We start from the raw sequence: 14167 nt of genomic DNA, 5'->3' as shown, positions 1-14167 counted from the left end.
GCACGAGACGTTCTCCAGGATAGACTATATGCTCGGCCACAAACCCAGCCTCAATACATTAAAGGAAAAAAAAAACTGAAATCATGGAAAGCTTTGTTCAATTAACAGGCAATGAAATTCAAAATTAGTAACAGACATTTGAGAAGTTGTAAATATGTGAAATCAAACATACTCCTTAATAACCAATGGAAAAATCACAGAAAAATTAGAAAATATTTTGAGATGAATGAAAAGGGAAATACAACATACAAAAATTTACGAAATGTTATGAAAACTATGTTTAAAGAAATATTTATAGCTGTAAACACCTGTCATAAAAACATTCTCGAATAAATAGTCTAATCTTCTACCTGAAACACTAGAAAGAAATGAGCAAGCTAAACTTAAAGCAAACAGGAGGGAAACAGTCATGTTTAGAGCGGAAAATTAAAAAAATAGAGAACAGAAAAGCAACAGAGGAGAATAAATCAACAAGCTGAAAAGTTACTTCTTTGAAGGTTAAGCTGCTTCACTAGTGTCCAACTCTTTGCAACCCATGGACTGTAGCCCGCCAGGCTCCTCGGTCCATGGGATTCTCCAGGCAAGAATACTGGACTGGATTGCCATTTCCTTCTCCAGGGGATCTTCCCGACCCAGGGATTGAACTTATGTCTGCTGTGTTGGCAGTTGGGTTCTTTACCACTAGCGCCACCTGGGAAGCCCCTGTTTCTTTGAAGAGACGACCAGTAAAATTGTTAAATGTTCAGCTAGACTGATTAAGGAAAAAAACTGAGAAGACTCAAATTACTAACATCAGGAAGGAAAGAGGCGACATTACTGACCTTACAGAATAAAAAGGATTGCAAGGGGACATTAAGAACAGCTGTATGCCAGCCAATCAGATAACTTCAACGAGATGGCTAAATTCCTACAAAAGACGGAACTACTGAAACTGACTCCAAGAAGAAACAGAAAATGTGAACAGACCTATCACAAGTAAAGAAACTGAGTTAGTCCTTTAAAAACTTCTCAGAAAGAAAAGCCCAGATGGCTTTGCCGATGAGTTCTACCACATATTTAAATGAAAGGAATTAATATCAACTCTTCACGAACTCTGCTAAAACAGAGAGGAGGACGGAATATTTCACAACTCACTCTATGTGGCTTGTAATTACCTCAAAGAAATTCAAGCAACCTGGAATATCCAAAACAATCTAGGGAAAGAACTAAGTTCAAAGATTCACATCTCCCAATTTCAAAACTTACCCAAAGCTACAGTAATCAATACCATGTTAGGCCTTGGGACAGATACACAGATCAATGGAAGAGAACTGACAGCACAGAGATAAATCCTTACGTTTACGGGTCATTGAATATTGATAAAGGTGCTAAGACAATTCAATGGAGAAAGAAAAGTTTTTAAACAGTACAAGACTGAACCTGGATTCCTTCCCTACACTATACACAAATGCCAACTTAAAATGAAGTGTAGACTTAAATGTGACAACATTAAAATTATGGACTCATGGGATTGCACTTCATCCCTGGTGGGGAGGCTGTCATAAAGAAGACTGACAGTAACAAGTGTGGGCAAGGGTGTGTAAGGCTGCAGTCCTCTCACACTGCTGGTGGTAGTGTAAAATGATGCAGCTCCTCTGGGAAACAGCGTGGCTATTTCTCAAAATGTTAAACATGACCCAGCAATTCCCCTCCTCAGCGGCTACCCAGGGGAATGGAAACACACGTTCACATAAAACCTGTACAAGAATGCTCACAGCAGCATTACTTGTAAGGGCCAAAAAGCAAAAGGACTCAAATGTCTGCTGACTGATGGAGAGGTGAATAAAATGTGGTATATCCCTACAATGGACTGTTACATGACAAGAAGAAAGATGCTACAACGTTGATGAATGTTGAAAGCATTAAAGCTAAGTGAAAGAAGTTGGTTAGAAAAGCCCAAAAGCCCGCACATTCCATGAGAAGTCCACAAAAGGTGAATGCACAGGGGAAGAGTAGATGAGAGTCTTCCCAGGGCTCGAGGGTGGGAAGTAAGGAGAAGCAACTGCGAATGGGTGAGGGTTTCCTTCTGGGACAATGAAAATGCCCTAAAATGGGGTAGGAGAAAGCGAGGAAACCACCCAAGAAGGTAATACTTCCAGGATTAGATTTTGAGGGCTCAAATACAGAAGAACAAAGAATTTTTTTTTAAGCAGGAGGAATAAAAGGGAGGAAGCAAAACAAAACAAATGGCACACAGAAGGCAAAACGATATTAACAGGCTGATGTGGAAGCAAAAAGCTAAAGCTAAAAATTGTTGTTGTTTAACCTCTAAGTCATGTCTGACTTCTTTGCGACCCCATGGACTGCAGCCCGCCAGGCTCCTCTGTCCATGGGATTTCCCAGGCAAGAATATTGGAGTGGGTTGCTATTTTCTTCTCTAGAGGATCTTCCTGACCTAGGGATCGACCCTGTGTCTCCTGCCTGGCAGGCAGATTCTTTACCACTGAGCCACTTGGGAAGCCCAGGAGCTAAAAAATTAAAATAAACAAAATGAAATAAAATAAAATAAAACATAACTAGGAGACGAGGAGCAAAAAGAATAGGAAATTATATATATATGTATGTATAATATATACATATATATAAAGGTAACACCCTTCATCAAAATCCTTTAATATACTGATACATTTCACAGCGTCATATTCTACCCTGCTTCGAGGAGTTCAGACTGAGACATCCATAGGATTCAAATTATTGCAGCATTACTCAGAAATGCAAATAACAATAAGTAACACTGGTTGCCTGCCAACCATGTGCTAAACTCATTATCTCCTAATGCCCATCCTAGTCCAGCAAAGTGAATACTATCAAAAATCTCAATTTAAAGAGGAGCAAAGTCAGGTACAAAGGTTATGCAACTTGCTCAAGGATGGAAAACTTATAAGTAGCAGAGGTGAGATTTGAAATCAGGACCTAAATCCAAAAATCCATAAATTGACCACTATAACAATGAGTCTCGGGGTGAAATGTCCTATAGATATCAATTAGGTCTAGCTGGTCCATTGTGTCATTTAAGGTTTGTGTTTCCTTGTTAATTTTCTGTTTAGTTGATCTATCCATAGTTGTGAGTGGGGTATTAAAGTCTCCCACTATTATTGTGTTACTATTAATTTCCTCTTTCATACTTGTTAGTGTTTGCCGTACATATTGCGGTGCTCCTATGTTGGGTGCATATGTATTTATAATTGTTATATCTTCTTCTTGGATTGATCCTTTGATCATTATGTAGTGCCCTTCTTTGTCTCTTTTCACATCCTTTATTTGAAAGTCTATTTTATCTGATATGAGTATTGCGACTCCTGCTTTCTTTTGGTCTCCGTTTGCATGAAATATTTTTTTCCAGCCCTTCACTTTTAGTCTGTATGTGTCTCTTGTTTTGAGGTGGGTCTCTTGTGGGAACCCTCTTACACTGTTGGTGGGAATGCAAACTAGTACAACCGCTATGGAAAACAGTGTGGAGATTTCTTAAAAAACTGGAAATAGAACTGCCATATGACCCAGCAATACCACTTCTGGGCATACACACTGAGGAAACCAGATCTGAAAGAGACACATGCACCCCAATGTTCATCGTGGCACTGTTTATAATAGCCAGGACATGGAAGCAACCTAGATGCCCATCAGCAGATGAATGGATAAGGAAGCTGTGGTACATATACACCATGGAATATTACTCAGCCGTTAAAAAGAATTCATTTGAATCAGTCCTAATGAGATGGATGAAACTGGAGCCCCCTTATACAGAGTGAAGTAAGCCAGAAAGATAAAGAACATTACAGCATACTAACACATATATATGGAATTTAGAAAGATGGCAACGATAACCCTATATGCAAAACCGAAAAAGAGACACAGAAATACAGAACAGACTTTTGAACTCTGTGGGAGAAGGTGAGGGTGGGATATTTCAAAAGAACAGCATGTATATTATCTATGGTGAAACAGATCACCAGCCCAGGTGGGATGCATGAGACAAGTGCTCGGGCCTGGTGCACTGGGAAGACCCAGGGGAATCGGGTGGAGAGGGAGGTGGGAGGGGGGATCGGGATGGGGAATACGTGTAAATCTATGGCTGATTCATATCAATGTATGACAAAACCCACTGAAATGTTGTGAAGTAATTAGCCTCCAACTAATAAAAAAATAAATAAATAAACAAAACAAAACAAAACAAAACAAAACAATGAGTCTCAAGTACACCATCAGTGGATCATAATTTTAGGTAGAATAAATGGGACCATCTCATTTGAGTATTTATATATGATAAAATACCAATTTCACAACTACGTAAACTTTTCTTTTGAAATAAATATGTAAAAAAAGTTAGCCAACTTTTTAAAAGAAATCAACATAATGCTTAAAATGGAATATGGAAAAATAAAACAGCCTGATTTTTTGAGAAGGTGAAATGTGGGTCCCTTTAAAATGTTTTCCTAGATTTCCAATGTTCCTAAAATATTTGTGTAAAAAAAGAAGACAAGTTTGTTCTAACCCCTAAATTGTAAGTACTCTTTCTATTAAGTATATTTTCCATTGGTTCCTCCCACAACATTTTTAATATGCCCACCACTGAGCTTTCTCCCACTTCTGAGCCAGCCTCCTTCTCCCTCAGGAAGTAAATTCCTGACATTTATCAGATTTTTCCCTTCATTTTATCCTATCTTATCCTGAAGCTCTCCAGCCCACTTAACTATTTATTCGATGCTCCAGAAATGTTTCGCCCTGCAGGAATCTGTAGGCATATGCAAATAGTTTTAAAAAGGCAAGGGTTACTATGCTAATCCTCTAGGGTTTCTCTGCGTCTGATAAGCTGCCCACCTCCGGTATCTCAGCAAAGAAACTCCCAACTGGCCAAGGGTCACCCTGAGGATTCCCCCATCAGCCAAAGACCAAGCCCCAGGTCCTGCTGACTCCCGTGAGCAGACACCTCTGACACACTGGAGACTGTACACGGCTGGCAGACGGAACCAGCTCTGGCTTTTCCGAACAGGAACAGACCTCCTCTAGCCTTTGAGCAAGACGGCTGGGAGGCCACTCTGCTTTCGGTCAACCTCTGGACTTGAGGCAGCAGGTGAAGGCCGCCCGCACCCACCTGTGCATGTTCCCGTTGGTGGTGAAAGACTGCCCGCACACGGTGCACTTGTAGGGCCTCTCCCCGGAGTGTACCAGCATGTGGCGGTCCAGGGAGCTGGCCGAGCTCAGCGACTTCCCGCAGATGCTGCACGAGTGGTCGGCCCCGCCAGTGTCCGTGTTGTGCTGCGGAAAGCAACGATTACAGCATCACTGAGGAGGGCAGGTCAAAACTCCGCGACCGGGAGGTGTAAATTCAGGGCTTTATACATACACGCATATATAAACACACATACACATATATATGCATTAAAAAGTCAGCAATGCTTCTCAGCTATTTTTTTTGTTTGTTTCATTTTAAATGTCTTCCTGAATGTCAAAATCTGTCGGGACCACAGACAAATAAATATATTGTTCGCTCTTCTCTTTCCGTGTCCCAGTATTGATGAGTACTTCTTCCGCAAGGCTCAAAACGAAGGTGGGGTCTCTGCAGGTCTTTCTCAGACACATATAATAGATGAACGGACCACAAAAACTAACATGGGCAGAAAGACTCAACTATGAGGCAAACGTGAAGGACGGACCTCACATGAGTTCTAGTTTGATGACTCAGTCTAGCCATCAGAGAAAGAGAACTGCAACCTGCCTGGTTTAGAGTTCTGGCCTCTGAAATATGTTAAGAAGGAACATTTCTGTCCAAACCCAAGTTACTAAACGATGCTATTATTCAGCAGCATGTTATGATTTGACTATTGTCAGTCCTTCACCGTTCTAGATTCAATACTATCTCATGAACCATCCACAGCAGGCAAGGGAGAAGGATAAGTCTCCTAATAAAGAAGAAAAGCCAAAAGAGATCCCAAATCAAGGGAATTCCCTGCTGCATGATGAAAGTTCACAGCAGTGCAAAGAATCGGGGTCTACATCTACAGTCTCACCATGCTGTGAGGAGATTTGGTTCATGTATGGTGAAAAGTCTGTTATTTGTGATTGGTTAACTAGATGTTTGCTAAATTCTGAAAAGGTGCTCTGTGTGACCTGGGACTCTGTGACAGTTAACATGGACACACGAAAACTATTTCATAACCGCTCCTCAAAATTCTTAGAATATTACATCTAAATTAAACAGCCACAATTCATCTGTTAAGATAAAGTCACCTCCCCTCTTAACGAAGAGCTATTTGAAACAAAAGCAGCGGCAGACCTGGCGAATGTGCATGGTTAACTGGTGCTGGGTAGTGCAGACCTTCTCGCACAGGGGGCAGTTGTAGGAAGACTTCTCCTCTTTCGTCTCCTGAAAAGAGAGGATAAAAGCATCCACTTCAACGCACAGTGAACTGGTGCCTCTCACGTGTAACACACGTGTGTCTCACAAGCGGCGGCAACAGAGCGGCTGAGAGCATGGGCCCTGGAGCCTGGCTGGGTGTGAGCCTGTCTGCCTCGGTTTCCTCTTTTATAAAAGGGGAAAGCCACAGCATCACGCTGCGACGGGGAGTAAATCAGCACACAGAAGGCGTGAGAACAGTGCTCGGTCCAGGGCTGAGTGCCCGATAAACATCAGTGCTCTCGTTAGGCACCGCTTAGTGAGTCATCGGGGATGGTGAAAAATTAAGCATCAAGTCACAGCCGCACCAGAGAAGGGCTGTACTCCTGCCCAGGCCTGACTCAGGCTCCAGCCACTTGCTTCTGCCTGGTCTTGAGCCCCCAAGATACACGAAAGGGGGTAGAGTTCTCACGACAAAAACCCGCCCTCCTGAGGGTGCAAGGCCCCAGTGCCCCCCTGGGCGCCCAGGGACCATCAGTGGGACCCCTCACTGACTGGAGCACCTGCCCACCACTGCTCATAAACGGTGACTAAGCGTGAGGGAGGGAGGGAGCCAGCTGTGGGGCGGACCCTCAGGCATTTTCAACCACCCTCTTTTTAGTTGTACTCATTCGACTGACTCTCTGTTCCCTGTGAATAATACCAAGTATTAAACAGTTACTATGTGCTAGACTCTGCTCATGTGAAATGGTGGTTTTTTTTCACACAACGATTAGAGATGGCCAGTTACAGATCCCATTTTAGGGGTGAGGAAACTGGGGTACAGACAGGCAAGTAACCCACCCCAAACCAGAGCCAGGATTAACACTCAGGCCAGCTGCTCACAGCCCATGCCCTAACCACTAGGCTACACAAGTCTGACCCAGAAAGGATCGACCCCAAGGCACATAGAGCAAACACCCTTGTGGCTGGCTCATGAGAGATGATGAAAATAAAATAAAAGCCACCCTGAAAACCATAGAGACAAATGGCACCGGGCACCGTGCAGGGTGGAGTGAACGCACAAAGGGATCTAGTCCTTGGCTCCTACGGGAGGCCCCTCTCACTCCTCAGAGGTGAACAAGCCCCACGTTAAGTAACACACACCTTCTCTCCTTGGGTCTGAGGAATAAGTATGCTACACATTTTTTCACTCTCATATTAAAAAAAAAAAACACCACCACAGATGTGAATTTTAAGGAAGTATATTAACCCAGAGATAGTTAAAAAACAAACACACAAACAAACCCAACCCTGCAGCCTCACTCAGCCATCATCCGCCTCCACCCCCTCCAGAGGCAGAAGGGGTGTGCAGAAGGGGTGTTCTCCAGACAGAAAGCCGAACAACACAGCAAGGGCGCTCGCCCGGCACTGAGGGATGCCTCAGGGCTGGCCCAGACTTGGCCTCTGGGGTGTTTTTATTAAATTATTAGATTAGCGATAATGTGTGTTAAAAAGCAGTTCTGGGGGCTTCCCTGGTGGTCTGACTCCATACTCCCAGCACAGGGGCCTGAGTGCCATCCTTGGTCTGGGAACTAGATCCTATGTACTACAACGAAGATAAAAGGTCTCTCGTGCCACCACTAAGATCCAGCACAGCCAAATAAACAAATATATGTATTTTTAAATGTGGTTTTTTTTTTTTTTTTTTGGTCACCCTTCATGGCATGCAGAACTTCCCTCACCAGGGGTTGGATCCGTGCCCCCTGCAGGCCAAAAAGAAATTTTTTTAAAAGAGATTCATTGGAGGACGGATATAAATGTAAAAAGCCAGGCCTCCAGGAAGCCAGCCTCCTGAGGATGAAAATTCCTTAAGAAAAAAAAAAAATTCACCCTGTGAGCCCCTTGAGGCAAACACCAGAGGCGCTGAGTGGCCCCTGGGACTAAAGGGAGTGACTCCGGGGTCTACTATGAACTGTAGCCTGACCCCTCTTGGAGGCGGGCAGCGGTACGCTGCAGACCTCAGCACGGAATCGTGACATCCATGATGGTCTGAGAGAAGGAGTCTCCAAACTCAGACTCAATTTTGAAAACAAAGCAAACAGAAGAGGAAGCACCACGATGCTGGCGGAGCCCTGCTGGAGAGGCCCAAATCCAGTGACCGCGGCTATGCTGGGAGAGGGAGCTTGCTTCCTGAGCTGACAGATAAAATTAGCAGCTAATGTGATAACTAACCATTCCATAATGAAACAATCTGGCACCCTTGCTGGCTTCCGGCGGTGGCTAATCTGCCCTGGAACTCTGCTCCTCAGGGCGCCCTCCAGCCCTCCTGTCTGTCCTGGTAAGGACCACGCTGGGATTTTCTAATGCGCTATCCTCCCCATCCTGCCTCTCGCCCAGACCTCTTTCAAAAGCCTAAGCCGGTGCCCTGAGGAACCCCCGGGGACACAGGAGGCGGGTGACCAATGGCCCAGGCAGCCCTGTGGAGGCCCCTCCACGTCCCACGTGCAGATGGAAGGCCGTGGGTCCCTCCACGGCTCTGCCTGCTCTCTGAACCCCGGGATGGGACCCGAGCCTGGACTGGGGCCAGCTCTGCCTCTGCTGGGCTGTGCTGGGCTCTCTCAGAAGGAGCTCGGCACCTGGCACACAGTACCTGGCTGGAAGGAAGAGGTGGGGGAACACTGTGAAATGGGGGGATGGATGGACGGATGGATAGATGGATGGACGGACAGTCAAGTGAGAGTGGAAATAAACCTTTTCTTCCCAGAGCTAGTGCTCCTTCTTGGCTCAGGCCACAGTCAAACAGGCTAAGAATTTTCTCAGGTACCCACAGGAAGAGAAGCACACGGAGAAAAGGAAAAAAAGAGAGAAAAAGTATCAATGCCCCCACCCGACAGCATCATTTAACGCCGAGTCTTCAGCCTTGAGGAAGAGGCGGAGAAACGGACCCTTCTCGGTCGCTGGAGGGATGTGAGGCTGGGACAACTTTTTCTGGAGGGCACCTTGTATCAGGGGCCCTAACTCATGCTGGACTTCTACAAATTCACAGGAATCCATCACGCTGGGCTGGAAGAACTGTGCACAGACAATTCTGCATAAGATCAGTCACTTTGGGATCATTAATAAAAAAGAAAACTAACTCACAAAAGTCCAACAGGTTTACCTTCCTGCCCATCTCCGGTCTCCAGACAAAGTCAGAAGGCTGACTTCTCCCAAGGGTGTGGTGGGACTCCACCAAGTCAGGGGAGCCAAGCACTGAACGCTCACACCATGTGGACGCAGAGCAGAGGGGCCGGCCGCCTCGCTCCTCCGGCACTGTCGGGGACGCTGCTGCAGGACAGCGACACCTGCTCAACTGTGCCGTGCGGGCATTAAGACTCATCTTATTTCCCAATGGAGGAGACACGGCCTTTCACAACATCCCTGGCGTCCTATGCCCCTGCGCACCACCCTGATCTCTGAAAACCCAAGAGAAACACAAGGCGTCCCGAGGGGACCCTCAGGCACCCAGTTGTATGCCTTGTCAAGGCTGGGGAGCTGGGGAGCAGTCCAGCAGAGTGAGGACTCATTGGCTACCTGTGCTGCAGACGCTTAAAAAATCAAGGAGGCGGCATCATAAAACCAATTAACCAGCTGTGTGAGTGAAGAAGGAACCAAGTCACAGGAGAGGAGTAAGCTGAGCTCTCTGCCCCGCCTGTACCATGAAGAAAGCGTGTGTGTGTGGCTCAGTCGTGTCCAACGATGGACTCACTTGGGCTGCTATTCCCTTCTCCAGGGGATCTTCCCGACCCAGGGATCAAACCCGGGTGTCCTGCATTGCAGGCAGATTCTTTACCATCTGAGTCAAGAAAGCTTGGGTTCAAATCAAGTCACAAGGCCACAGCATGTGGGGGAGGGGGGGGCAGGTAGGGGTGCTCTCACCAACACTGAGACCTCAGCACTGAAAACCTTCTTTGCGAATGGAAACCAACCTAAGCTACAAGCAATTAGTGCCTGAAAAGGGATCACGGCCTCTGGGTGCACCTGTGCTGTTCAGACCAGGTCCATGGTTCTGGCTCAGGGCGCTGGGGTGCGAGGGGACATCCCGCCCCCAGTGCTCTCATGGAAGCCACCGCAGGTGCACAGACGCTTACCTGGTTCCTTCGGCCGATCCGATTTGGTCCCGGAGGCTTTGTGGGGGACTTGATGCTCTGGGGGCTCCCACCATTCTCGGCGACCTTCCCCACACTCATGACTGCTGACATCATGGTGTTGATGGAAGACAAGTCTGAACCCTCCAGGCCAATGGGCGAGCTTGACGTCATTGGGACAAGGGTTTAAGCTTCTAGAAAGCCTCGGCCACAGAACTGAAAGTGAGAAACTGCTGATGTGATCACTGGGCAGTTGAGGTGTCTGTCAGGCAGGTGGCAGGGGCCATGGCTACCCCCCGCTGCAGCTAGGTTAAAACTCCCCTTCAGTTCTAGCTGACGCGCGTGCCCACATGATCGAAGCTTTCATCTCAACCAAGCGCTGTCTCACTAAACTGTTTGCCTCACTTCCTTTCTGAGCATGGGCCACTGACAGGGTGACCCCAGGCAGGCCCTCTTCCTCTGCTAACCTTTCCCCAGGTGGAGTGGGAGAGGCTCCAACAGCGAGTAAGGCCAGGAGGGCCCATCTGGCCGGTGGCCTCCTAACAGCCTACTCATGACTATGTGCACGTTCTAGACCCTACAACGGAAGATGAGAAACCTTGGCTTTCACCTAACTCCAGGCCGCGATACCTGATTTTAACGGGGGGTCCAAATTGTATAAGACAACTGAGAAGCCACACTACCACCCAACGTTACAACCGAATTTCAATCAGCATAAATGGCTGCTTCTTATAACACATGAGGATGTAACACACCTTCCCCCAGAAAATGGAAGGGAGAAAACCCAGCCCGCACTGGCAGCTACCTCCATCGTCTGCCCCAGCTGATGCACTATGAGCACGTCATCTGCTGCAGGGGTCGCGCACGCGGAGGAGGCAGCGAGGCTGGGGGGCTCCTTTTTCTCTTCTCTCCGTGTCCCTCGTTGACACTGGAAGGGAAGCAAAGGCAGAAAGGCTCAGAAGGAAAAACAGAAACCATGTGTGCTGTAATCTCAGACTACTGCACTCACCGGACTTCAGGGGACAGTACGGGAGGAGATGGCTGAGTCTTCTTTTTCTTCCAAAAACCACATTCTGTGGTTGTTTTTCATCCTTAACTGACGTTCCCTACAGCGTCGTCCCCTCTCTCCCAACAGCCAAAACGATTCTGTGGTATTTTATTTTCTAAGCTCACATTTGTCCACAAACAGCGAACTTTATTTCACACTCTACCCTTGTTCCCCACAAGGAGTCTCAGACTCCCACCTGACCTGTGTCCCGCCTCCTCCTAAAACTGACCAAAGATAAGGCAGTGAAGGAATCTGCGAAAGACTCAGTGTCTAGGATGGACCTTAAAAAAACCTGGTAATATGGCAGGATGACTGCAGGGAACACTACAGCCCCCGGACGCATCCAGCTTCACCTCTCCAGGCCTCTTCTAGCCATGCTTCTTTCACACAAGTATTACTGGCTATAGGAAGTTAAGTCTCCAGGTAACCCATTTCCCTTCTTTCATCTGGGAGGACTCTCTCTGCCCACGTACCCTGCTATCCTCCAGTGTGCATTAAATTCCGCAAGTCCACAGCTGCCTCAGGGATCAAGCTCATGATCTCAGGATCAAAGTGAATACTCATGAGCAGCCCTGGAGAGAACATGATTTTCTGCGGTTCCCCTTCCGCCTCTACGAGAAGTGACCCAGGTAGGATATGACAAATGGGAGCTCCTGGAGCAGCCGCAAACGTGTCCGGCAGCAGAGCAGGAGAGGCTGGGGACACGACTGGCAACGCCGTCTGATGGCTTCATACGACTGCTGGGCCATCAGCTGAGAAGCCCCAAGCGAAAACCCTACCCAAGAGCCAAAGAGAACCTCAGCAACAGCATGCTCCTTGTCAAGAGACAAAATCTGCCTTCCTTGTTAGTAGACACTTTGAAGAGCATGTGTGTGTACGTGCTAAGTTGCTTCGGTCATGTTCGACTCTTTCCGACCCCGTGGACTGTAGCGCCCTAGGCTCCTCTGTCCATGGGATCCTCCAGGCAAGAATACTGGAATGGGTTGTTGTGCCCTCCTCCAGGGGATCTTCCTGACCCAGGAATGGAACCCACACCTCTTGTGTCTCCTGCATTGGCAGGCAGGTTCTTTACCACTAGCTCCACCTGGGAAGCCCCAGACATCTTGAAGATATGAACCTAATGGTTTTCCAAATGCTAAGTAAAAGGACCAACTGCCAAACACACAACTGTTAAGACCACTGATCCAGCCTCACCCTTATATCTTCCACATTAAAAGAGGGAAAGGAAACCTCAGTCCAAAATTAAAACAAACAAAAAAACAAAACAAGCCCCTCAGCCCCAAAGCTGTTGTCTTTCCATGAAGCTTCTCCCATATGGAAGACCATTTAAACTTATTAAAAACTGTGCTTCAAAACTTGCCATTCTGACTGTCTTTGAAAGTTCATTTGGGAAATTCCTCTCTAGGAAAAAACATTCAACACATGTGCACACAAGGAAGTATACACACACATACCTCATTTTCTTTCTTAAAGGATTTCTAACGGAAGTGTCATCAGTTGCCTAGAATTGTAATCTAGTCAGTGTACAATTATTTCCTTGAATCATGTAAGGTGCACCTTCTATACTAAAACCCTCTCGTTCTTTTAAATATATATCGCCCAGAGGTTTGCTTTTTAAAATACTTATTTATTTGGCTGTGCTGAGCTGCAGCACGTGGGATCTAATTCCCGGACCAGGGATCAAACTCAGGTTCCTCGCATTGTAAGTGCGAAGTCTCAGCCACTGGACCACCAGGGAAGTCCCCCCGCCCCCACCATAGTTTTAATATACATCACATCATAAATGACTAGAAATCTTCTTTACTGTAATTATGTCAGTAAAAATTATCTCAACCTTTCTACCATTTATAGTGGGATAGTTTCAAGACAGATCTTGCTTTTGTCCTATTATGGCACTTAGAGAAGAAAAATGTAGAGTTTTTCAGATCAGGAATAGATTTAAGCAAGCACCTTTCAGATCAACATAAAATTAGAAGTTACAAACAACATGGTCTAAATCTTTCACTGAGTAGGGAAAAAAAAAGGGACAGAAGGGAAACAGTCAACAAGAAAATTAATGAAAATATATTCACCAAGAAGAGTTAAAGTGCTGGTAAGAATTTCTGTCACAACCACTAAGATGACAAAGAAACCTTCCCTGAAAACTACGTAAATGCCCTAAGTATAGAAAACCCAGCAACAGTCACAACTGCTCACCAACCTATGGACTGAAAGTTGCAAGCACTTACATCCCAACTGGAAAATGAGAAAAGTCAGGCAAATTTGCTGTTTCCCACTTTGTCTGGACAGGAAGACATTTGCTAAATTTATTTCCTCCTTTGGGATAAAGTGTGAAGTGTGACACTGCCCAGTGATGACGCTGAGATCACTGACATTTACTTCCTTTTCCTAGTTCAAATGTAAGTAAATGGTAATATTTTTTAAAAAAGTAGAGACCCTTCTCATCTCTGATCGGAAAGTGCAATTAACAAAATGAAACTCCAAGTTACACTGTTTGAAAAGAAAATGGTCAGTGGACTCATCCTTGGCACCTCTTTCAGAAGTACCCAAGCCAGCCTGCATAGAAAATCTTTTCTAAGATTTTCCTCCAGGTGTGCGCTTGTGTCTTAAGCGTGACTTCTCCTTTGGGGAGGATGG

The 14167-nt window shown here is 46.1% G+C and overlaps 1 protein-coding gene across 3 annotated transcripts in view; it reads right to left on the bottom strand.

Annotated features, from left to right (window-relative positions):
* RREB1 (ras responsive element binding protein 1) overlaps positions 1–14167 on the bottom strand; it is a 121205-nt gene that overhangs the window by 46117 nt on the left and 60921 nt on the right. For all 3 annotated transcript variants that reach the window (XM_043450980.1, XM_043450981.1, XM_043450979.1), the window contains exons 3-6: positions 11288–11410; positions 10486–10698; positions 6314–6403; positions 5132–5295 (exon numbers count right to left, since the gene is read on the bottom strand). In XM_043450980.1, coding sequence (XP_043306915.1) covers positions 5132–5295; positions 6314–6403; positions 10486–10656 — 425 coding nt within the window. In that variant the 5' untranslated portion in view covers positions 10657–10698; positions 11288–11410. The remainder of the gene's footprint in view (positions 1–5131; positions 5296–6313; positions 6404–10485; positions 10699–11287; positions 11411–14167) is intronic.

Source organism: Cervus canadensis, chromosome 28 (assembly GCF_019320065.1).
Source record: "Cervus canadensis isolate Bull #8, Minnesota chromosome 28, ASM1932006v1, whole genome shotgun sequence".
Taxonomy (NCBI): domain Eukaryota; kingdom Metazoa; phylum Chordata; class Mammalia; order Artiodactyla; family Cervidae; genus Cervus; species Cervus canadensis.
This window is presented reverse-complemented; position numbering and strand designations above follow the sequence as displayed.